The following is a 24,925-nucleotide window of genomic DNA, read 5'->3' as shown; positions in this document are numbered from 1 at the left end:
AATAACATGATACAAATTTCAGGTGTACAACATTATAGTTCGATATGCCACGTACTGGGTAAAGGGGTTTTCCCACTTCACCCTCCCTCAACCCCCTCCTCTTCATTGTCTGTATCTCTGAGTTTGGTTTTTTTTTTTTTTTGAAATTAAACAAATTTCAAGCTTACGTTACTTACCTAGGGAGAGAGAATGATGGAAAAGAATGTAAGAGTTAGAGGAAATCCTAAGGCCTCAGGTAGGCGAGGCATACGTTCGATTTTCCAGAGGAGGATGCAGTGACAATGACTTGTCTGCCTGTCCTCAGCAAGTTAACTGTGGAATGGGGACTGGAACCGGGTCGCCAGCTTTCTGTTGTATCCTTCTATCACTTGGTATATACTCCAGGATGTGGGTCCTTGGGGTAGAGAGCTATAGAGTAGATAGATCAGACCACAGAAAGTCTGACAGTCTTGTATGCAATTCAGCTTAAATTATCCATGCTATTGGGGGTAAGGGAGGGAGAGATAGTAGAGTAGATAATGTAAAAATTATTGAAATTGGACTTCTCAAAATATCAGTGCATTTTTCCTCTCCAGCAAATGTATCTCCTTACTTGTCTTGAGCTCCGCAAGGTTCCTGTCCCAGAAGCCCTGCTGAGTGTTGGCGGGTGGGGTGGGGTACACCTTCTCAGTGATTCAGTGTTTGCTGTAGCTGATCGACAGAGTGGATAATCTACAGGCGGACAGTCGAGAGCTAGTTGTACCCAGTCCCTTTCTTTGAAGGCATATTGACACAACAGCAAGCTCCTTGCCTTTTGTGTGCAGGAAACTGCCGGGAGCTCGCTGAAGCTGTAATTGGCATCTCTGCATCCTTTGGCTCTTGTTTAGAAACATGGTTTGCACCGACTGTCAGAGCTGGAAAACATTTTAAGGAACCTCTAAACTGGTCCCTTCAGTCCAGGGAAAGGATTCAAGGCCAGAGAGGGGCAGAGACTTGTCCTGGACTTGGAGTAGGACAGTGATGGAGCTGGTCTAATGGGAACAAGAACTGCGAGAACAAAGATCTGAGCACCATCCCCGCACGTTTCCCATCCTGGCTAAGATCAGCTGTCCCCAGGTCAACCAAGACCTGTGCACCCGTGCCCTGGAGAGCCCACTGCATTGGCAGAAATTCTTTCCCTTGCCATCCCTTCTTTTCCTTGTGCTCCCTCCTGGCTGGTACTTGTCCACATTTATTATGAGACATGTCAGATAAGCAGCAAACTTGAAAGAATTCTGCAGTAAACACTTATATACCCAACCACCTCGATTCTGTCATTAATAATTTACTCTACTTGCTTTGTCACGGCTTTCTCCATCTTTCCATCTCTCTATCCATTTATCAGCATATCTTATTTTGGGGGTGCCTTTTATAGTAAGTTGCCAGCATCAGTACACTTCACCTCTAAACATTTCGGTGTGAATAAGTATTAATTACAGTTCAGTATTTGTTCATGCATTTATTTCGTTTTGTTTTTTGGTGGTAAAATTGATAAAAATTGAAATGCTCGAAATTTTAAGTGCATCACTTTATGAGTTTCAATAAATGCTTCCATCTGTGCAACCCAAACCTCTGTCAAGATATAGAATAAAAGATTTTTATTACCTCATAAGTTCCCTCATGCTCCTTCCCGGGCAATCTCATTTTGGTGATTTCCCCCATAGATTAGTTTTACCTGTTCTGGAACATCGTATTAATGGAATAATCAGTGCGAACTCTTCTACGTAAGGGCCATCCACATGGTTCCCTGTGTCGGTAGTTTGTTTCTTTTTATACTGATTAGTGTTCTGTTGTATGCATATGATAAAATTTTCTTACCCATTTTCCTGTTGACAGACATTTGGAGTATTTCCAGTTTTTGGCTATGATGACTAAAGTGCCTGTGAACATTCTTGCATAAGTCTTTGTGAGCACCATGTTTTCATTTCTCTCAGGTCAGTACCTATGAGTGGGATTGCTGTGTCAAAGGAGACCGTTACTGCTTGTTCGTGACTCTCTCTGCCGCACTACCCCCTGGTACTCTGCGCCCAAGGTTGTCTTAGGAAGTATCTTATTGCTCATCTAGATTATTTTCTTACTCAGTGTAGGAGTCCTTTGAAATCCCACCCGAGAGTCTCTGCTGGAATGTTTGCAGGGATAAGGAGCTTATTACCATCCAGGCCCCTACCTTTGTGGGACAGCTCCTTGTCATTTCTGCCTTGGAGAACCATGTAGAACAATTCTAAGTTAGCTCTCTTTTCTGTGACAGCCCTTTAGAATTTCGGGACTGTTATTACATCTTATTCCTAATCGCTCCTTCAGGGTTTCTCTGCTTCAGGCTTATTGTCCCAGCCTATTGAGCCCTTTCTCATGTGACTTGGTTCTCAGACATTTTACGTCCTGGTCATCATCCTTTGGAATTTTTCCGATGTGTTGCCCAGAAGTGAGCACTGGATTCTAGATGTGGACAGAGAGGTGGAGCGTGGGTTGGGTCTGGAGTCCTGTCTTGTTCTAAGTATCCATCTGTCAGCGAGCTGAAAGTGGTATGAACTTTCTGACAGTGACATCATGGCATCTATGAGTTAACATTTGTAAAACAAAAGACACCACAAGGCTAAGGTGGTATTAGGATACTCATGTAGCTTGAGATCATCTAGAGTGTATGCCATTAATAGCATTTATTGCATTAGTTAATCAATCATAGCGATATTACTTATTCTACTTGCCATGATCTCATAATCTTTGCCATTGCCTGATGAGGAAGGTGGTATTAAAAATAACTTAATAAAAACCATTGGGATTAAAACAGGGTTTGTCAACTTCGGCACTATTGACATTTTGGACCAGAAAATTTTTTTGTTGTGGGGGATTGTCTTGTGTTTCTTAGGAATTAGCAGCATCCCTGGCTTCTACCTAACAGATCCTAGTTACAACCCTCTCCAGGTGCTGCAAGTTGTGACAATCAAAAATATCTCTAGACATTTTCAAATGTCCTCTGTGGAGGGAAGTTGTCTCAGGTTGAGACCACTCCTAAGATATAGAACTTAGTCATTGAAAAACACTTAATACAGCTCTTCCCAAAGTTCTTCCCCACTCTTACTTTTTAGTGGATATACTTGTTTATTATGTCCTTCGTATAGATAGTTATTGCTTTTCATGGTTCCAGTGTGCATGAATTTCAGTCGCCGCGATTAGTTAAATAACACTAGGCCCGCGACGTCATGGCTCAAATTCCAGTTATTGTGTACATTAACTCTGAGTAATTGCATGGAGTACAAATTTTGCTACTAGCTCTTCAGTCCACAGATCACCATACACATAACAGATGTTTGTTATCAGTGACCATTCATGTCCCTTCTTTCAGAGTATGTCGGTGGGTCACTGCCCATCTGTCGTTAAGTTGATGTTTAGACAGGAAAGTGTGCAGTTGTGTGACCTCCTTGTCTCTTAATGATAGCATGTGACATTTTATAAAAATAGGTAATCAAAAGAGGGAATTGGCCAACAAAGATGAAATTTCAGCCAAGAAATGAAAAGTTTGAGCTGAACATAAAACAACTATAGAGTAAAAAACTGATCGTATGAATGTTAACATTTGCCCCGGTTCAGGACTACAGATACAGCCAGCAGAGCTCAGTGAAGGCGAACTCACTGACCTAAGTGGTTGTGATGGGAAAGATGACGTAATTCCAGAGGAAGTGACACTGGAAAAAACTGCACATTGCAGTCACTCTTGAAGGTTATTTTGCAACATTGAAAGTGTGAAGGATGAGATGTTGGAAACCGAGCCAAACGTAGAAAAAGGGTATGACAATTGGCAGAAGTGTAGAAAAGATGATCGATCTGTATTGCATGTGACAAGGCAAGCACTGTTCAAACTACTTTGGTTGAGGTTTTTACAAGGAAGTAAAACACTCTTTCTCAGTGTCTCTAATTTTTTTTTACTAAATAAAAATTAGTTTTAATATGTTTTTCATTTCCCTTTATTTTTAACTGATAGTGAGAGAGGTTTTAAACTTTTGGCAAAAATTTCTCAAGGTCATGGAACAATCTTACTTTTTTAAATTGATGATTAAGATTGCTTTGCACGGTCATTTCTATGATTCCATGTTCCTGCACAGAACAAAGGCTGTCGATATTTACAAAAGTTGGGGAGAATATATTCACATTTTTTTAAAGATTTTTATTTATTTATTTTTAGAGCGAGGGATAGGTAGGGAGAAAGAGAGGGAGAGAAATGTCGATGTGTGGTTGCCTCTCTTGCGCCCCCTACTGGGGACCAGGCCTGCAACCCAGGCATGTGTCCTAACTGGAAATCGAACCGTCGACCCTTTGGTTCGCAGGCCCCACTCGATCCACTGAGCCACACCAGCCAGGGCTATAGTCACATTTCTTTTGCTTTTTCAGAACATTTTACAAAAATGGGACTAGTCTACATATATCAGTCTGCATCTTTTTTCATGGAAGAATATCTTTTTGCACAAATTTTGATCTCAGTATATATCTAGACCTACCTCATTCTTGATAATTGCATATTATTCTATGCACCATTATAGATGTACCATAATTTATTTGATCAGTTTTCTAGTAATGGGCATTTAGTTTATCTCCATTCCCTCCCCGCCACTTTGAACAAATGCTGAGTGAATATAGCTGACAGATACTATCAGTAGCCCCATTTAATGCATGAAGACAATGATGAGAAAGTAAAATAACTGCCTAAGGTTAGGCAGTTACTAAGCTTAGAGCTGACATTTGAACTCGAAACAGTCTAATTCCAGATCCCTTGCTTTTAACTACAATACTTCACAGCTTTTCTTTTCTTAGAAGTATCTGTTAACAATAGAACAACAGCAGCAAAAAGTAATAGTAGAGTTTTTGAGCTAGGCATAATTCTAATTGCAAATACATTTTTAGTATTATTAATTAAACAACACCCCATATGAGGTAGATACTGTTATCTCCATATTACACTGAAGGAAAGTGGAGGTCTGAGGAGGTTTGGACACCTCAGGGTCCCGCAGTGAGTTTGAGTTAAATGCAGGAGCTGGGACTCCCCCAGGCAGCCTGGCTTCGGAAGCTTTGCTCTCACTCATTGTGTGATGTGGAACTGACCGGAGAAGGGCCTCTTTCCTCACAAGCTATTTAGATGATCTTTTTGAACCTTAACATAGGACTTTGTTTTGGGTTAGTCTTAGCCCATGCTTTCACTACTGTAGTCTTCTTAAAATCTTAACCCACTTCCAGTGTTTTAGTCACCTGCAAGTTTGATTAGCTTGGCGTCCACTCTGTCTTCATCCAACTTGTTGGTAAAATACTTGGCAAAGCCAAAAGCGGCATTCCTTGGCTTGTCACTGGAGGTGTTCTCTGGGTTCAGCCAATGAGCAGATGCTGAGTTTGTCCACACTGCTGTATATTGGGCCTAGGATTTGGAATCAAAGGTGAACACATCATCCCAGCCTTGAAGGGGCCCAGTCTGCACAGTAGGAGAAGGAACCGTCTCGTCAGTACACTAGTGACTACTGAAGTAGGAGTTCAACAGGGTCTTGTGGGAGCAGAGAAGACAGAGGGGCTAACTCTGCCTGGAAGTCCTCAGGGAGGCTTCACAGAGGAGGTGACGTTGCAATGGTTCATGAAGGATGCAAAGGCATGGCTTGTTTGAGGGCACTGAAGTTCAGTGTAGCTTAGTAAGAGGGGATGTGTTGGGAGGTGAGGGCGGAGATATTATGGGTAGGAGCTAAGAAGGACCAGGTTAAGGAATTTAGGTTTTATCACGTTAGCCTTAAGGAAAAAAAATGCCCTGCTCAGATTTGCCTTCCAACAGTTGATCCACAGACAGACTAAGTACCATCTCGAAGCCAGTTAGAAAGCACCCAAGAGCAAAGGGGACCAAGCAAGTGACAGCAAGGCTGGAAAAGGGAAGGTGAATTTGTGAGATCTTTCCAACACTAAATTGGATTGCTTCAGTGGGTGAGGGAGGGAGAGAGGTTGAAGATGACTACTTCAAGATTTATGTCTGGGAGTCTGGCTAGATGGTGATGTCATTGTCATTAACTGATGCTGGGGATCAAGTGAGAGGGAGCAATGAGTTCATTTTGGTGCATGTTCAGCCTGTCCTAGATTCCATTAAATACCACTTTATTATTGGTCATTTGTAACAATTGCAAGTATTATCAAAATGCTTTGTCATCTTACCTACTCTTCCTTTGTCATCCCAAAGGTCTGCCAGGAGACTTTGTATACTTTTATAGAATGAAAGTACCATGTATCTGACCTTTGGTCTATAATTTAGCAACCTTGCTAAAAAATGCTAACCAGACTAGCTTGCATGGCTTCTCAGGGAACCCAGGCTGGGTTGAGATGGTCCAGTTTGTGATCTGTTCTAGAGCTTTGCCAGAGACAGATAAGTTGAGCAGTCTTTTTTTTTTTTTTATCATCTAATCTGTTTATGTATTGTTTCTGTTTCGTTGACTGGACCATGTGAACGCCTAAGTGTTTAGTCTAGTGCCTGGCGCATAGTGCGTGCTGAGGGAACGTGTGCTGCCCCAAAGCAGGGCATTGCCATATTTCAGAACCGGCAGTCGTGCAGATTCTTTCTCCATCCTGGGTGTTGTTTCTTCTAAGATTGGCCTCTTTTAACTCACTCACCCTTGGGTGATTATAATAAGCTGGCTCTTGGTCTCGCTTGGATTTGAGGTTTCCCTTGAGTGTGTGGACATGGGGAGCTCGTTCCAATCTGAAGAACGTTCTCCTTCATAGTTACGATGGAACATATTGGAGATGAACATTCCCCCAAATCTGTTACGTTTGTAGATTGCAGGCTCTGTCCCCGTGACGGGCCCACTTCCTCCCTGGTTCTTCTTACAGCTTTGCATGTAGGTTTAAGGCATGCTTCTCATAGTTCTTGCGTTTTTACCAGGTCTGCTCATTCTGCTTCAGGAGCCACTCTCTTTTGGTCTGTCCTGGTTATTGGAGGTGCTTGTGTCTTTGGGCACATCCTTTATTATCTGAGCTCATCAGAGCTGGCCCTGCTGTGGCCTTGGCATCTGTGGCTGCCTGCTTCTTGTTTCTTTTTCCGAATTATTGTGCTTTAGATGATCACAACCCACTTGGTAAAGAGCAGGGCTTATTTTTCAAAATGCATTCCCTTTTGGGATCTCTGCTCATCTGCTCCTTTGTGTCAACATCTAAATGTTGGTTTTCTGGAAGTCTAGGCTAAACCACTGTTTTTGTCCCCAGGTTTTTTGTTCCTTTTCTTTGAACTCTAAAATGACAAGATTATTTCCCAATGTGGTATTCTTGTTATTGTTGTTTTCGCTAAGTTATTTTTGAGTGTTTTTTTTTTCTTTGAACATAGTTTATAGTTTATTAGACTTGGCTTCCTGGTTAGAATTGGATTTAGGGTTATGGTTCCCTTCCTTTCTTCTTCAGCTGGGTGAGAGGTAAACTGTTTAGTAAAGCAACACAAGAATTTATCAGGTGCCCTATTCCTAGCAGGGAAAGACTGACATCTCTCTCTCCAATGTTCTTGTGACCACGTGGGGTAGCTTGAGCTTTGTCTTGCATCTGAGCCATTTTTGCTATGTAGGAAAGAGTGGTTTATATCTTCTGCCTGACCATGTATTCTCCCATATGTTACCGTTTATGCTCTTTTTCCTTTCTTTCCTTATTCGGTTGCCCTCCACTCTTAGGCAAGTAGAATTGTGAAATTGTTGTCAAGGGGTGGCGTGTGTGTGTACACTGCCTCTTGATTTATATGACCCTTCTTCTACTTTCTCTCTCACTTCCTATTAGAACTGTTGATTAAGGTATACTTGCCGGAAATCTCCTTCCTTAAATTGGAGTGATGAAGATGAGATGGCATTTGTGATTTCCAATTAAAAATTGACATTTGCTTTGTCAGCTGTGTGGGGTTCAATTGATGGAGACTGGGTAGGCCAGAAGCTGCATTCCTGACCCCCTCCTGTCTTAATTTCTCCATCTCTGTGGATTTTCAGAACATGGCATTTGTTTTCCGGTCACTCATATTTTAACTTAAAGCCAACGTGGAGTGTTCAGTGTGTTTCCTTCCTACCCCCGTCTGCTTTGTGTCCCAGGAAAAGATGCCTTGCATCTTGCTGTGGGCCACGGCCCATAGTTGTTCTGATACACGGTCTGCCCTTTAATCTTCTGCATGAAGCTCTGTGCTGGGCCTGAGGGATTCAGAGATACCTGGGGTAGAGGCCTGTGAACAGAGCAGGGAAGGGAGATGTTTAGGAACAACAAGACAGGGCAACAGTAAGCCAGTATTAGAAGCGCAGGGTTTTTGCAAAGCCTCCTTTGTAGTGGGGGAAGAAGAAGAGGACTTGGAGGTTAGAGTCTGAATCGGGTGTGAGTCTTATCTCTGTCACTTTCTAGCACGTGGCCCTGGCCCGGTTACTTCACTGGGTGTTGGTAGTCACACCTGTTAATGGAATCAGCAGTTGACTCTGAGAGAGAGCTGCTTGCGTGTAGCTTCTTTTCTATATATAAAGTGCACCTGACACATGCTGGTGCAGCACACATGAAAATTTCTTTCTCTTTCGAAGGCGTAATTATCTACTAGCAGAAACAGAAATATCTGTGTCCTCCAGTTTTTCAGTTTTCTCTCCCAGACTCTGGAGTGCCAGATACCTGGCTGGGTGCGGTCTTCACGTCCATGTGTGTCGGAAGTGGCCAGCAGTGGTGCTTTGGGGCTTTGGCCTACTTTTAACCATATTTTGGTTACATTCTCCAGGAAGATGCCAGGCCTTTACGTTAGCTCATTGACCCTCATACTTACAGTTATACTGTGTCCTTCTTCCTGTGGCCAGTGTGGGATCCCCTGTCTCTGCTTACCTCCTGCTAGAGAGGGTTGGCTTGCTTTGGGGCAGATATGAGGGGGTACCCACCCAAAACTGGAGGGAAGGCTGCTTGCTGCTTATACTACAGTCTTCCTCTGCTAGGTGAGTGTTCTAGGAACCTAACTGTAGCAGCATACCAACTGGCATTGTTGTGAGAGGCTGCGTTAGGCTTCAGTGAATTTTTTTTGGAGACTCTTTTGATGTGTCTGCCCATTTCATGGTGATTTACGAGTGCACCTGCCCACACTACATGGACTGTTCAGCAGTTTTTGACCAAAAAATGGCATGACCCCCGTGCCCCGCCCTCCTCCTCACCGATCTCTGCCTGAGTGAGTTTGTTTTTGCTTTTCCCAATGACAAAAGTCCTCAAAGGGAAGTTTTGCTGATGTGGAAGAGGTGAAACAAAAAACAGCAGAAGCACTAACGGGCATCAAAATCGATGAGTTCAAAAACTGTTTTGAGCAGCGGAAAAAACGTCTTGATCGGTGCGTTGCATCGAATGGAGAGGACTTTGAAGGTGACTGAAGTTTAAACATGTAAGAATAAAACACAATTTTTTATAAATAAATTCTGGTTTTTTTGGATGACCTCTCATATAACTGTTAGGCCGGGGTCAAATTAAGGTCTGAGAAAAACTGCACTTTAGAATTTAAACACCTTGACTTAATTAAGAAAATACATATAGATGGTAAATATTTAAACAATGGAAAGATATAAAATAAAAATGAAAAAGAAAAAATACAATCTTTTCTCTACTGTACCCTAGTGGTGGTTAACACTGTTAATATATTTTTGGGGGATAAATTCCACTAGAAAAATTTTAAGCATCCACAGATCCATGTATCTTCTACCTCTGCCTTAAAAAAACCCCAACAAAACAACAATGACAACAAAAACACCCAGGTGGGGTATTATTTTACATTCTGTTCAGTATTTTATTTTGGAAATTAAAACCTACAACACTTATTAAGCTTTTGGTGTGTTTGCTTCATGTCTTTCTGATTACACGTTAAAAGTTAGTTACGGTCCTGACTGGTGCGGCTCAGGTGATTGGGTGTTGTTCTACAAAGCCAAAGGTCGCTGGTTCGATTCCTGGTCAGGGTACATGCCTGGGTTGTAGGTTCAGTCCCTGGTCAAGGCGCATAGGGGAGGCAACTGATCAGTGTTTCTCACATGGATGTTTCTCTCCCTCTCTTTCTCCCTCCCGTCTCCTCTCTCTAAAAATAAAGAAATAAAATCTTTAAAAAAAAGTTGGCTGCTTCAAAAAAAAAAAAGTTACGTAATGTGACTGCAGTTCCATTAAAAAAATTAGTCATTAATGGTGAAGCTGAAGTGTCATCCCGTTCTTTGTCTGCGTGCCCGTGGGCCCATGCCCGCCCCTGCCCGCAGCAGGCGGGGGTGACCTCGCTCCGGCCCGGCTCTGCGGTACTCTGGTGTTCATCTTTGCTGCCGTTTATCTGACCGGCATCTTAGGGGCGGCATTTTGGTTTTTTTCTTTTTTTGCCATTAAAACGATTTAGGAACACATTTATAGGGTGATTTCCTATCTGGGTAGTTGCTGGGTCCCAGGGTTGAATGTTTACAATTTTGACAGATATGACCAAATTCCTCTAAAAATATACTAGTTTATATCCCTCCCGATTATATGAGAGAGTGTCTTTTCCTCCCTAAATCTTTGCATAAACTCAGGAGTTTTGTTATGTTTTTGGTCAAACATTAAAAAGTTTAGCCATTCTGGTGAAATTATTGTCATTGTTTTCATAAACATTCCTCGTTTAATGAGTTGTGTCAAGTATCTTCTGGTTGGCCATCTGTGTTTCTGTCTTTGAACTGCCTGTTCTTATTCTTTGCTCATTTTTATATTGGATTTTTAATCTTTTACAGTTGATTTGCCAGAGTTAAGTTAACCTTTTATCCATCATGTGTTGCAGATACTTAAAAAAAATACTGTCATTTACAGTGTGGCTTTTAAGGCTCTTGCCTTTTCACGGAACCTTGGTCCTCTGGCTGCCCTGGGAAGGTCCTGGATGGAGGTCGAGGGTGGAGACCACAGGAAAGGTTACGCTCACCTTCTGGGCAGTGTGGCGTGGTTGTGGTTGTTTTACGGCTTTTGGAAATGGAGTTCCCATTGTAAGCGTTGGCTTTGTTTTGGGTGGGGATTTCCTCCCATACCATGAATGAAAGTCAGTAACAAATAAAGCCAAATAAAGGCTTTTGCCTCCCAACCAAATGTTTGGGGATGTGTGCGCCAGCGTGAGAGACCTCAGTGATGTACTCCTGTGTATCTTTTATTACGGCGACCTTCTAAGGTTAAACAGGTCTGCTGCGAGGTTTATGTTTAGATCAGCTTCTAGGGAAAGCCTTCAGTTGCTCCTCTCTGAGCTTTGTGGAGGTTCTGCAATGGGGGGACATACTCCCCTCTCCCAATAGATGTAGAGGAAAATCATCATTTCAATCAAGATGTGTCTGTTTGTCACATCTTGTTTGTCGCTCTGTTCCTGAGCTGGGCTAGATGAAAAGAGACTTATCTCCCAGTGTTTAAGTAGCTCCCTGTAATTTGGGGGATGAGAGAGTCCCCCCACCACCAGTGCTGATTTTGTAGCAGCTCCCTGTTTATTTCCTTTGCAGCACAAATCACAATGCCCAATTAAAAGTAAAAAATAACAACAACAACAAGCAAACCTTGTTTATTGTGTACCTTGTGCATTAAAATGTAAATCCCCTGGGGGCACAGGCCTTACTTGTCACGTTCTCTGTTCATTTCCCCCACGACCTCCCAAAGCAGTGTGTGGCTCATACTGGGAGCTCCAGGTTTTGGCTGAGTGATGGCATTCTGGGAAGGTGAGACCACGTACTGCCTGCCCTGTGTGTCTTCTCCCTACATCCCCCTTCCCTGGCTGCAGATCCAGGGATGGAGGCTTTGGGCAGACCCTGTAGAGATAATAATGCTGTAAAGACATTATGTCGTAGTCCTGCAGCCTTGTGACTTCCTCACACTTCCCTTTTTCTCTAGTACAGGGCTTCAGGGGACCCAGTTCCCCAGGCTGCGGGCTGAAAGGAGAGGGCCAAAGATCTTTGAGCCAGATATGGATGGCCCAGTCCTAGCTGGGGAGCTCAGCCAGGGGGCCAGCAAATGATCGAAAAGCTCTACTACAGTGCTCCTTACCGTCTCCCCTGGGCATGAGCTGCTTTCTTGCTCAAGGCTCCAAGACTCGAAGTCCATGGACTTCAGGTGGCTGAGTTGCCTGGCAGAGCTGCCTGTAAGTCACAAGCTGCTGTTCCCTGGCCATACAGGGGTACGGATGACAGCCTCCAATTAAAATTTGGAGAGTTAAACTTCTTTGCCTCTTTAAAAAGTATATATGCTAATTGTAAGTCACATAGAAAATAAAGATATAATAAAGAAAATTAAGTTACCTATAATCCTATCTTTAAGTTAGAATTACTACTAACATTTACTGAGTATGAATGCCCTTCCTATTATAGGTGTACACTTGTATTATATATCTCTATGTGTGTATATATATGCACAGGTAGAAATAGGTACACATGTAGAACTGTACTGTACATAGGCTTTGCAACTTGCTTTTCCACTTACTATCAGATATTTTCTGATAAATAAATTTAAGGAAGCTACATGTTGGGATTTGTGCTGCAAAAAAAAAAAGTAGACAATGACTATGATGGTGGCTAAGAAGCTCATAGATACTTAGGAATCCATTTCTTGTAAATATTATTCTGAAACATCATTTTGAAGATTGTAGATTGTATAGATAAATCTCTGCTGTCACTGGGCACTCAGCTTGTTAGCCATGTCTAGTTAGGGTAAACAACTATGGGGAGATATATAGTTGGCTGTTGATACCACAGCCTTGGGCAGATTTTGTCCCCTTTGCCTTGCCATGGGTGGTGGACTAGAGGTTTTGGGAGCCGTGGGGATGGAGTTCATGCTCCAGTTCTGCCACGCACAACTGGCTGAAAGGCCTTGAACTAATGCTTAGTGTCTGTGAGCCTGAGTTTTGTTATTTATAAAATAGGATGCTTCCTCCCGGGGTGAGTGTGAGGATGGGTGTGAGGGTTCCCCATTCCTACTACTTAGCACCCAAGTAATACGGAGCGCTCCCAGGAGGCGGTGCACCGCTCCCTGCGCCTCGGCATCTGAGGCTGCCTGCTGCTTGCTGGGCTTTGTGGCAGGAGGTTGCTCAAACCTGGCCCCAGCAGCAGCCCTCCTTCCCAAGTCCTCCCCTTTTCTTCTGCCTGGAAGGGCCTCGAGGCCTGCCTCAGCCCTCTCTGTGTGGTACCGGTTGGGGGATGGAGCATGTCCTAGCCCCCTGCTGGGAGCGCGGGGCTGTCTTGTTTAACACGAGGCACTGCACACCACACACCGCACACTGACAACACAGAGCCTGATTCAGACTTTTGCGTCACTCTTGGCACAGGGAATTCTTGGGAATGGATGGCTTCTTCTCTCATTGCATTGCAGACCTGCCCCCAGCTGTCCAGCCCCCTTAGGGAGGGGGCTGGATTGCTCGGGGCTGGGATGCCAACGCTGCTTCCCTTCCGGTGTTCTGGGTCCCCTCTCTGCATGCTGCCAACACCTTGAAAGCCACGGCCAGGAGTGGTAGTCCAGCTCCCCACCCCAATGGGACTCTGACACTGGCCGGGAGGTTTGTGGGGAGCAGAACAATCATAACCAACACTAATGCTGTGCTTCCTATGTGTCAAGTACCACTCTTAGTAATTTACATAATGTATGTGTTAATTCATTTAATATAGATAGGTACTATTATTACCCTATTTAACAGATAGGGAACAGAGGCACAAAGGGATTAAAAACTTCTTGGTAAGTCGTGGCGGAGCTTGGGAAGGGGATGCTCCGGTGGGGCCTGGGCTTGTTCCTTCCTGTCGTCGTTTCTGCTTTGCTGGTGAGCAGGGCTTCAGGCCTGGGCTGTGTTCCCTCCCTTTTTCCTGGCTCGGCTTGGGATGCTGACTATTTTCCAGTCTTTTCCTGTGAGCCCATGATGGGAGATTGGTGGGGGAGATAAGAGGACCATCCTGCCTCCCTCCAGGTTCCTGAGAAGGCAGAGAGGTAGTCGGGAGAGCTCCCATATCTCTATAATAGCCACTCTCACCCTAGGGTTTCCTCCCAGGCAGTGGACTCTCTAGCTTGTGGCCTGGCCCCTGCCGCATTGGGAAGGACCCCTAGAGTGAGTGCTGGCCTACTGCGTTGCAGTCCAGCACAGTCTGCACATGCCACAGTCTTTTCTACAGCGCAGGAGAATTTCAGACGCAAGCTTGGAGGGAGGAGGGAAGTCGTGGTATCTGTTCCAGGCTTAGCATGGGTTTAAAATATTTCACAGTCCCTTCTAGGCAGACATTCCTTGCCCAAGAGCCTGTGTGACATTTTAGTAGGAAGACGCTTCCCTTCTTCAGAATCAGGCCCTTGGGGCAGTAGTCCTGGGCTCTTGGTGTCCTCTGTCCTTTCCCATGCCAGAGAGGTGGGACCTTTCCTAGGTGGCTATCTTGGCTTCTGGTTGAACCTCCCACCGCACCTCTGCTGGTTGCCCCTGCCAACACCTTGGGAATCCTGTTTTCTCTCCTTGTCTCTTCTCTCTGGCTGGGAGCTCAGGCCCCACCCCCGCCCCCCTCCCCGGCTGTTCTTTACTTAGCCGTGTACTTGAGATTAGCACATTCTTGGTTTCCTCAGTCCAGGCTCCCCGCACGCCACAGCTGTCTGCGGAGCCACTTTGGCTCTCCTGGCTCTGCCCCATGACGTCAGCCGGCCTGCCCTCCTGACTGATTTGAAGGTCTTGCTTGCGTTGGTTTTCATATCCATTCAGGGACTTGTGATAACCATGTCCCTGAATGTCGGTTACCACTCTTCATGGGAAATTTTTATTATATTTCTCTTAGAATTAAAAAAATACCATTCTTTACAATTAACTTATTCTGTTAAATGGAATCCAGTATTACAGATGAGGCAACCCCTTTCAGAAATATGAAGTGGTCTCCCTGACACAAGCTGGGAAGGCAGACCTGGGATGTGAGTTGTGTGGGATCCCCAAGGCCAGGTGTGTTGTACTAAGTCCACCTGGCTCCCCTACGGGGCGCAGAATTGTGTGTGAGCCTGGAGGGGCAATGAACCCAGGCTCTCTGACTGCAGCTCTCTTTTGCCTGATGCCACTCTAAGGTCATGTCTAAGGCAGAAAGAACAGAACTTCGAGTGCCTGCTGTCATTTCAGGAAGGGCGTGCACTTGAGTTTGGGTCTTGGTGCTTAGCACCATTGGGGTTGGTTAGAGCTTGGAGCTGGTTCCCAGGAGGTGGTCACCAGGCTGCAGACAGAAACCCAGCCTACAGTCCTGCAGGTGACTTGTGCTGGCTGTACCATGGCGTACTCCAGCCTCCACACAGATATGACTGAGAGACAGTTATACTGCTGGTTCAGTGATCAGTGCCTGTCTGGTAACAGCACGATTAGAGGTGTTATTTCATTAGATGTTTACAATGGCTCTAGGAGGGAGGGGACAGGTAGGTATTTCTCCTCCCCCTGCCCCCCAACTTAGAGCTGCAAAACAGGCGTAGAAAGGTAAGGACCTCTCCGAGGTTATGCAACCAGAAATTGATCCATGACCTTATGTTGCCTCTGAGTAAATTTGACATTGTTTTTTCAGGGCCTCCGTTCCTATATGCCTGTAGGGGGCGGTGGAGGTCTTTCCTGCTTTGTTGCTCTTTGAACTATTGCTTCTGAATCCTTTGAACCTATCAGTCAGTCTTACAGCCCATTATCTGAGTGGGTTATAAGTATTTCCTGTGTGTCCTTTCCTAGTGCATCACACCCTCCAGCCCCAGCCTGAGTTCTTTCAGATCAGGACTCTTGCATTTGGTCTTGACATCCTATACAATATACGGCCCATCGTAGGAGCTCAATAAATGCTTGTGGAATTAAATTTCATACATATGAAATCAGTCAGTGCCTCCTTCTACTCCTCGTAGACCTTGGGGAAGGAAAATAAATTTTTTTCTTCGGTGCATCCAAATGAATGAATTTGAGGCTGGCTGAAGACCGGTGCTGTAGCCTCATTTGGCCACCAGGTGGCAGTGTGACCACATGGGTACCTTCCTCCTGCCTGCTCCTTCGGAGACTGAATTAACTGGGCATCTGTTTGGATATTGCCTTTGCAAAGTCAGTCTGCATTTGGTGCTCTGAGACTAACAAGACTGCCTTCCTCCCTTCTCTAAAAGCTGCGTGGTGTGTAGTGGAAAAGGCTTGGGCTTTGCAGTCCACCAGTCCTGGATTCCAACCCTGGCTCTGCCTGTCTGCAAACCTGAGCCTGACACACGCCTATTCCTCTGAGCCTCGGTTTTCTCATCCTGTAACATAGCAATTGCTGTAAAATTAGAAAAGGTAGAGCATAGTATGGGCCATAGCATAAACAAGTGCTAATTTTATTGTCGGAAATTCTCATGTTTGCCTTTCATTGCCCTCTGTAATCTGGATCTATCTCGGCGATCTGATCTTACTTACCAAGTACCAAGCCTCACGCACTTTCCGGCAGGTTCCTCAGCTCACCCACCCACCCCCACCCCGCTCCCTCTGAGTCAGCCCCGATTCCCGCTGTTTTCCCCTGCCTGCCAGCCATCCCTTCTGCCTGCGCCTTTCCTCCTCCGTCTGGCTGCCTCCCTCACAGCCAGCCTGCTCACAGTCCAACGCAGTGGGGCTATGTACTGTGTAGTGCTAGTCTTCACTTCCCACAGGGCTGGTAAGTCTGTGGGGGTCCTTGTCTTAATGATTTTGGCATCTGCACCGCGCACTAAGTAGACTTTCTGTAATGAGAATGGCAGCTCCTCTTACTGAGCACAGGCAGGCACTCTGCTAGGCGTTTTGCAGAATTCTTTCATTTAATCCTTATAACAAATTGATACCCATTGACAAAGGGATGTATCAGGGTGCTTTTTGGCTCTTACCATAAAGAAGTCATGAGGGATGTGTGGTGATACCAGCAAGGGTCCTGGCAGCTGCCCGCCTCCTCCCTGGTTGCCTTCCTCAGTGTGTGGGTTCATCCTCTTAGGCTGGTTCTCCTTAGCACCAAGGTGACTCTCATGGTCCTGGGTGTCCTATGCAGGAGAGGTCCTTGCGCTCCCTTTAAAAGGCCTCTCAGCCAATTTCTTACAAAGTTCTCCTTGACCACCTTGGGTCTTAGGTTTACTTCCAAGCCAGTCACTAGTAGAGTGCCTGGACTTAATGAGACTGGCTTGGACTAGTCAAGATTCAGCCCCTGAGACTCATGAGGATTCAGGCTCTTTTAATGCCCCTGGCGACTTGGTTCATGAAAGATGAGGGGGCGTGAAGGAGGCTTGGTGAGTTACAGAACTTGCTCAAGGTTGCAGACCTCGTAAGATCAAGATTCAAACCACCTCAGGCTGACTCCGAGGCCATCTGTGGTTGAATGAGATAAACCCCAGAAGCAGAGAGAGAACATCACTCGGGATTCGGTGTGCTGGGTTTGAGGGATTGTGTAAATACTTTTTCTTTTAAATTCTTGAGCCTCTCCTCTCCCTAGACCCCTCCCCATTATTGGATTGGTTTTCCTCAGTCTCTCTCTCTCCCACACCTCCTTCACCCCTGTCTCCCAGTGCTACTTGCTGCCTGCCTTCCGGAACAGACTTTGTGTCCTTAGCTGCAGAGACCGCCGAGGTGCCAAGGGATCACACTGAGGTTTCCGTTAGAGGAGGCAAGGGAGCCATGAAGCTCCAGGTCAGGATTTAGGAGAAGGAGCTGCCAGAGAAAATGCCAAGGAGCCTGGCTCGGTAGAGGATCAGCGGTAGAGGGGAGTTAATGGTGCCTCAGTGGGGATGTCAGCAGGCATGTGGGCCAGCAGCCAGCTGTGCCCGCCCCTCCAGAGATGGTGCAGCCGTTCAGGGGACTGTTTGCTTGTAGATGCTTCAGGACTGCCCCAAGGCCCGGCGCGAGGTGGAGCTGCACTGGCGGGCCTCCCAGTGCCCGCACATCGTGCGCATCGTGGATGTCTACGAGAACCTGTACGCGGGCCGGAAGTGCCTGCTGATCGTCATGGAGTGGTAAGCAGCCTTGCCGGTTCTGCTCCTGGCCCAGCCTCCCCACTCCCCGTCCAGGCCCCTCAGTTTCTGAGGACTGGTCAGAGGTGCCCTGGAGCTTAAAATGTGAATGGTGAATTTTGCGGGGGGAGGGGATGGTGGAGAGCGGCAGTGAGGTGTGTATCCCCCGCATCTAACAGTGGCTTTTTTCCAGTTTGGATGGTGGAGAACTCTTTAGCCGAATCCAGGACCGAGGAGACCAGGCGTTCACAGAAAGAGGTAGAAAGGGTCTGTTATGGGACGGGCCTTGGGCGGGCAGGGCAGCGGGGACCCTCTGAGGTGCCTCCCCTCTATGGAAGATGCTGAGGCCTGCTGCCCCCTCCAGCTCGCTGCCTGGGCCGTTGTTCTCAGCTGGCCCTGGGTGGCTCGTTGTGTCTTGGTTTCTGGGGTGGGCGGTGGATGTCGGGAACCTTAGGCTGCACTGGGGTGGGGTGTGGGGGGTGGAGCAGTGTACTGAGATTTCAAACCTAATGATAGTCTTGTGATTTTCTTTCCCTTTCCTTTACAGAAGCATCAGAAATCATGAAGAGCATTGGCGAGGCCATTCAGTATTTGCACTCAATCAACATTGCTCATCGGGATGTCAAGGTACCAGCTGTTCAGCACCCCCCACCCCCCAACTCGGGTGCTGCAGAGGGCTCTGGGATCATAGTGACCCCAGGAAGGATTGCCAGGGGCATCCTGCCTCCTTGCTGCCTGGTTTCTGAGGGCAGACGGGAGCAGGGTACCATTCTCTGCTCTGCAGGGGCTGCCCTCTCTAGGCAAACCCCCAAACCCAGCAGGGAGGCCTCGGTGGCCACACTCCTGCCTGTGGTCTTCTCAGTCAGCGCCACACGTCGTACCTTTGGTTTCTCTGCCTGTGGTGTTGATTGCTGGTTTTCAGCGTTAGTCTCTTATTGCCCAGCCTACCAAGAGCCCTGGGAAGGCAGGGAGCTAACTAGTCACATGCAGCTGACGGTGTGCAGATCATGGGGCTAGACAAGTGGCTGCGGACGGAGGAGGGAAGGATGTCATCTGTCCCCTTTCCATTTTCCATAGCCCCTCACAGCAGGGTTGCTATTTCTCTCTCTCTCTTTCTGTAGCCTGAGAATCTCCTGTACACCTCCAAAAGGCCCAACGCCATTCTGAAACTCACTGATTTTGGTTTCGCCAAGGAAACCACCAGCCACAACTCGTTGACCACTCCTTGTTATACGCCGTACTATGTGGGTAAGTCCAGAGGGGGCTGGGCTCCCCCCGACGCCCCCCGAGCTTTCTCAGACCCACCGCTTCCACCCTGGGAGCCACAGGGCCCTGGAGGGTCATGTCCTGCGGCCCTCCCTGGCGCCGGTCCTGGTGCCACCTGACCTGGCTTAGGGCTCGTCAGAGTTGAGCTGGGATTGAAGTGTCACAGGAAATTGGCAGCCCGAGGTTGTGGGCAGGGTTTTGTGCACATGGGCACTTTCCCCTAGAAGAGCTGTCATCTCCGTCAGGTTCCTGGTGGTGTCTGGTGCACAGATTTGGTTCTGGCTCCCACGCTGATGGCACAGGATCAGCTCACAAACGTGTCTGTCAAACTCAGAGGACATCGAAGGTCTGGCAGGCTCTTGCCAGGAATTATTTTATCTTAAGATTCGAGCCCTTGGTTCCACTTGGAGGAGGGTCTTTGCTTTCCTCCATCCAACCCCAGGGCTGGGTTACGGTTATTCCCCTCCCATGCCAAGTTCCGATCCATCACGATGGTCTGACGGGCTGGGGTGGGAACGTCATCCAGAGAAACTGGATTAGGTCACAGCGTCTGAGGGCCAGGCCCACCCACGCCGACCTTTGGTTTGCAGCTCCAGAAGTGCTGGGCCCAGAGAAGTATGACAAGTCCTGCGATATGTGGTCCTTGGGTGTCATCATGTACATCCTGTGAGTGTGCCGGGGAAGGACTGGGGCGGGGGCGCTGGGGCCGGGCCAGGCGGCCAGCGCAGAGCGGGGAGGAGGCCTGTACCTCTCCTGCATGAGAGGAAGAGGGAAGGGTTAGCACTCCCCTTCTGGATGGGGAGTTCCCGGAGAACTTCCTGTATGTTCCTTTGCTTAGTGGATTCTGGCAGCTAAGTGGTGGGAATAAACTAGTTAATGGGCAGGGAAACCTCTGCTTCAGGTGCTTGGTATATGGGGACCCTGGGCCCTGTCCTTGACTTTCTATATTGTGCCTCAGCCAACGAGTCCCAGTTTCTCTGCGACCTTTACAAGAAGTCTGTTTCTCACTCTATTCCTGGTGCCCTGGTTCCCATAAATGACACCACCTCTGCTCCTCTTTCCCTGCTTCCACTGGGCTCAGGCTGTGTGGGTATCCGCCCTTCTATTCCAACCACGGCCTTGCCATCTCTCCGGGCATGAAGAGTCGCATCCGCATGGGCCAGTATGAATTTCCCAACCCAGAGTGGTCAGAAGTATCAGAGGAAGGTAAAGAGCCCATGCATGTACGCGTGCGTGCATGCGTACACATGGCCACGTGGGTGTCTGTCTCATGTGGGTGGTGTCGCTGTGGATCTGCACACAGCAGCCGGGTGTGTGCAGCCTGTGTGAGGGGCCTGGCACAGGCCTGTGCAGGGCCCGTGGCGGGGGGAGCTGTGATGGTCCTCGGGGCAGATCCTTGGGCGGTCTGCCCCCGGGTGACACCCCCTGGCTTCTCCCTGGAGACTGTGGGGAAGAGCAGGAGAGGCAGAGAGGCCCCTGAATGGTCTGTCCCCTGTGTCATCCCACAGTGAAGATGCTCATCCGGAACCTGCTGAAAACAGAGCCCACTCAGAGAATGACCATCACGGAGTTCATGAACCACCCCTGGATCATGGTAAGCCTGGCAGGCCAGAGAGACCTGGGCCCTTGGGGACTGTCCCTTGGGACGAGGCCTTAGCCAGGACTCTGCCCTGCCCAGGCTTTCAGTTCGACCCCTTTTCTCTCCTCTCAGCAATCAACAAAGGTCCCTCAGACCCCCCTGCACACCAGCCGGGTCCTGAAGGAGGACAAGGAGCGGTGGGAGGATGTCAAGGTGAGGGAACCACTGGCCGAGAGAGGTGTGGGGTGCAGCTCACGGGGTGCCTGGCGGTGTTGGCCGGGGAGGATTCGGTCCTGCCTTCTCTCGCCCAGGGGATGTCTGTCCCAGTGAGAACGGCGCCTCTGAGCCACTTCCCTGAGCAGGCTGGGCCAGAGGAGTCTGTGCTCAGTCAGAGCTCAGCCGTTTCCTACCACTCTGCTCCCCGGGCCTCTAAAAAGACCCAAGGGGCCATCTGGTGCTCTCTTCTCATTTTGCAGATGAGGAAACTGAGGCCCAGAGGGGGGAATGACCTGTTTAGGGTCATCCAGCTAATGAGAGTCTGGGGCAGACCAGAGCCCAGGTTTCCCGACTCCTTGGCCAGTGCTCCTGCTGCCTGCCTGCGCAGTCATCGGAGGGCTCTCGGAGAGGGGCAGCAGCAGTGGCCGACTCGGTTAACCTAGCCCAGGGCCGAGGCTGCGGTCAGCCCCGGAGCCCTTCCCAGCCGGCCCGCCCCCTCTCTGCTCTGCCCTCATCCTGCCTTTATGTACGTCTCTCATGTCTCTCTGTGGCTGGACCCCTTTCCCCCTAGGAGGAGATGACCAGTGCCTTGGCCACAATGCGCGTCGACTACGAGCAGATCAAGATAAAAAAGATTGAAGACGCCTCCAATCCCCTGCTTCTGAAGAGGCGGAAGAAAGCCCGGGCCCTGGAGGCCGCAGCCCTCGCTCACTGAGCCGCTCGGCCCGTCCTCCCCCAGAGGACAAGCAATAACTTTCGACCTGGAAATATTTTTTAAATGAAGAGACACAGAACTGTTCACAGCTGCTCCCCTCCTCCTCGGCTGCATGGAGCCTGGAGTCTCATGAGAGGCCGGATTCTGCCTTCAGTTCTGGCCACCCCAGAGAGAGAGAGGCTGGGAGGTCTGGAGGGCGTGGAGAGAAGGGAGCAAGATGCTCTTGAACCTGTGCTCACTTTGCAGTTTTATGAGTAATTTGACCTAGAATTTTTATGAAACTTCTTTTATTGTCCTTTGCCCACTCCTCTTCCCCCAAACCCCTTCCTCTTGTTAAAGGGTATTTGTGGAAACTGTTATAGAGAGTGTCCCTGTGTGTTGCCCCACCTGCCCCCTGTCCCCACCGCAGCCTGAGCTTTGCCGCTGGCTGGGGCGTTCTGGAGCTGGAGGCCATGGAGGGCAGGGCCAGGATGCCACCCGCATCCTCTGCTGGACCCCTTGGACATCACCAGTGTGCCAGGCAGATAGGAGTGTGGTCGTGTGTGCGCGTGCGCCTGTGCATGTGTGCCTGGGTCTGTGTGTTTGGGGGGCCGGGGGCGGGCAGGGAGGGGCCCTGCTGTGGCTCCAGAACCTTGCCCTGCACGGGCCGGCCTGGCCCAGCCTGTGTTGGGCCTGTCACAGTGCCTGGAAGCCTGCCCAGACCCTGAGCGGGGCCCTCCGTGGCCGCCTCTGTTGGCTGGTCTGGGAGGCAGAGGGGAGTGACTAGGCACTGGCACGAAATCAGGAAGACTGGACCGCCCGCCCCAGGACCTGCTCCCCGTTGAGTGCTGGTCCTAGCCTCTGAGGCGCTGACTACCGGAGTAACCTCTGCTTCCCCTCCTGCCATTAGTGACCCATTCTCATTTGTGTTCCTTACATTTTTAGCCATTTCTCAACAGGCCTCCTCTCAGCTCACATGGGTGAGCCTGGGCACTTTATAAGTGACCCAAAGCTTCTGCCTTTTGCCTTGGGCTCTGGGGGCATTGGCCGGCTATCCTTTATGGGCAAAGGCAACATCATTGTTGTGGTCCTCCCACACATTTCCGTTGTGTGGCCTAGTGGGTTGGGGGTGGTCTTCACACCAAAGATGTCCCGACTCAGCCCCTTCCCCATTCGCCACGTCACTCCCACCGGAAACAACTTGGCTTCTTGTGTCCAGGCCAGTGAGGGGAGGGCAGGGGGCCCCCCTGGTATTCCTGAGGTGCAACACAGAGAGGTCCTCAGGGCCGAGGTCCCTTTGGGGCAGGGGTGGGGCGGGGTCAGTGATACTTCAGTTTTCATCTCCCTCAGGGCAGGGTGGTGGAGGGGCACCCAGGGTCTTCTCTGTCGTGGGGGAAGGGCTCCAAGTGCCTGCAGCGCCTCCCGTGTCTGATGGTGTGTCCAGCACTCAGATTGTTGTAAACTGTTGTTTTGTATGAGCGAAATTGTCTTTACTAAACTAAACGGATTTAATAGTTGAAAGGCTTTGTGTCTCTTCTTTCGCGGAGCTTAGCCCCTTGAGCCCTGCCTCTCCTCTTCCCACCTGTGGAGAGTGGTTCTGTTTGTTGGGAGAACAAAGGCTGGGCGTCCTGGAAGGGGAGGGGAGGGGAGGGGAGGGGACCTACCGGTCTGACCGAGGGAAGGGGAAGGTACCCAGGAGGGCCTCCTGGGTGAGCAGCGGCCAGCACCTGCCCTGCTGAGGGCCTGGCCAGTGTGGCTGGTGTGGGTGCATTAATGCTGCTGTCCTTTGGAGCAGGGCAGAGGCGCCAGGAAGAGCTGAGGATCTCGTGCTTTTGCCAAACACTGAATCAGGAGCCAAGGTGCTTCTTGGCACGTGATTCTTTCACCAATTTAGCCATAGCCAGACACTGGGACGCTCAGCCTGGCATGGCCGACTGGCATGGGGGGTCTAGGGAGAAGAGGGTGGTGGTTAATTGGTTTCAAACCCTGAGAAAGACCGGGGAGTAGGTTGGTGTAGTTCCTGAAATTTCCAGGAGGGGGCGATAGGGATCAGGCAAAAACCAAAAACACTTCCGAGCTGGACGAGTCCTCAGCATTCATGTGACTCATTCCCCTCCATTCACAGACCGGGGCCCAGAGTGGGATGTTTGAGATCACATGGCTTGGTTTGCAGTAGGGCCAAAGGTAGAAATTGGTCTACTGACCCTGCTGCTCTCCTCCCCAGGTAGTAAAATCCTAGTAATTTCACATTTTCTCACATGAGCCTCAGAGCTGTCAGGGGAGGAAGGTGAGGCAGGGTGGTCCCTGTTTTACGAGTGAGGAAGCCGACAGAGAGGGTGAAGCCCTGTGCCCTGGGGCACGCCGCTCACTGGTCAGGGCTAGAACTAGGATCGCAAGGCCTGGGGAATCTCCTCTGCAGACCAGGCCTCCTGCCCCGACGCGAGGCGGCCTTGTGTCCTTGGTGGGCAGGTCACGTCTCCCCCATTGAGGCTCATGGGCACGGGCAGGGTGGTCCCTGCAGAAGTCCTGAAAGGACAGCTGTGGTTGGGTCTTCCTTTGAAACTCTAGTCACCATTCTAGAAACCACTGCTCAGATGAACCAGCATAGGGCTCGTTTTGCTTTCAGAGAAATCGTTAGGTTGTGTAAGCCTGTGAAGGTGTCAGCAGTGACAATCTGGGAAAGGGCCTGGGGTGGTAGGAGGGGACGTGAGGTGACACGAGAAGGGAGTTGTCAGCACTTTGCTGTCTGGGGAGGCTGTATTAGTTTTCTGTTGCTGTCATATTTCGTGACTTAGCACAAAATTGGCATCTTCCAGTTCTGTAGGTCAGACATCTGATAGGGTATAACTGGGCTAAAATCCAGGTTTCAGCACAGCTGCATCTGTATTTGGAGGCTCTGGGGGGATCCTTTTGCCTTGCCTTTCCAGCTTCTAGAGGTTTCCTCCTTTCTTGGCTTATGGCCCTCTTCCTCGGTGCTCGAAGCCAGGCACAGCACACTTCTCTGACCCTTCTGTTACCACATCTCTCCCAGCTAACCAGGAAGGAGCCTCCACTCCTAAGGACCCATGTGATCAGATTGGGCCTATCTGGATAATCCAGGACGTTCTTAACCTTCATCTCACCGGTGGAGTCCATGTTGCCATGTGAGGTAACATGCCCACAGGTCCAGCGATTCGGACGCGGCGTCTGAGGATCCCCGCTCTGCCCGCCTGTCTCACAGCCTTCTCATCCTCTTG

The 24,925-nt window shown here is 48.8% G+C and overlaps 1 protein-coding gene across 2 annotated transcripts in view; it reads left to right on the top strand.

Annotated features, from left to right (window-relative positions):
- Positions 1-23,210, top strand: part of MAPKAPK2 (MAPK activated protein kinase 2) — a 44,365-nt gene extending 21,155 nt beyond the window's left edge. Inside the window, exons 2-10 of one of the 2 annotated variants that reach the window (XM_054563126.1) lie at positions 17,798-17,937; positions 18,128-18,201; positions 18,482-18,561; positions 19,056-19,182; positions 19,791-19,866; positions 20,282-20,406; positions 20,709-20,794; positions 20,912-20,992; positions 21,567-23,210. In XM_054563126.1, coding sequence (XP_054419101.1) covers positions 17,798-17,937; positions 18,128-18,201; positions 18,482-18,561; positions 19,056-19,182; positions 19,791-19,866; positions 20,282-20,406; positions 20,709-20,794; positions 20,912-20,992; positions 21,567-21,710 — 933 coding nt within the window. In that variant the 3' untranslated portion in view covers positions 21,711-23,210. The remainder of the gene's footprint in view (positions 1-17,797; positions 17,938-18,127; positions 18,202-18,481; positions 18,562-19,055; positions 19,183-19,790; positions 19,867-20,281; positions 20,407-20,708; positions 20,795-20,911; positions 20,993-21,566) is intronic. The other variant, XM_054563128.1, reaches the window with a different exon arrangement.
- Positions 23,211-24,925: the final 1,715 nt, after the last annotated feature.

The sequence above is a fragment of the Pteronotus mesoamericanus genome, unplaced genomic scaffold (assembly GCF_021234165.1).
Source record: "Pteronotus mesoamericanus isolate MK-2021 breed Mesoamerican mustached bat unplaced genomic scaffold, CSHL_Meso_final scaffold_705, whole genome shotgun sequence".
Classification (NCBI taxonomy): domain Eukaryota; kingdom Metazoa; phylum Chordata; class Mammalia; order Chiroptera; family Mormoopidae; genus Pteronotus; species Pteronotus mesoamericanus.
Note: the sequence above shows the minus strand (reverse complement) of the source record. Positions and strands in the feature narration are given on the sequence as shown.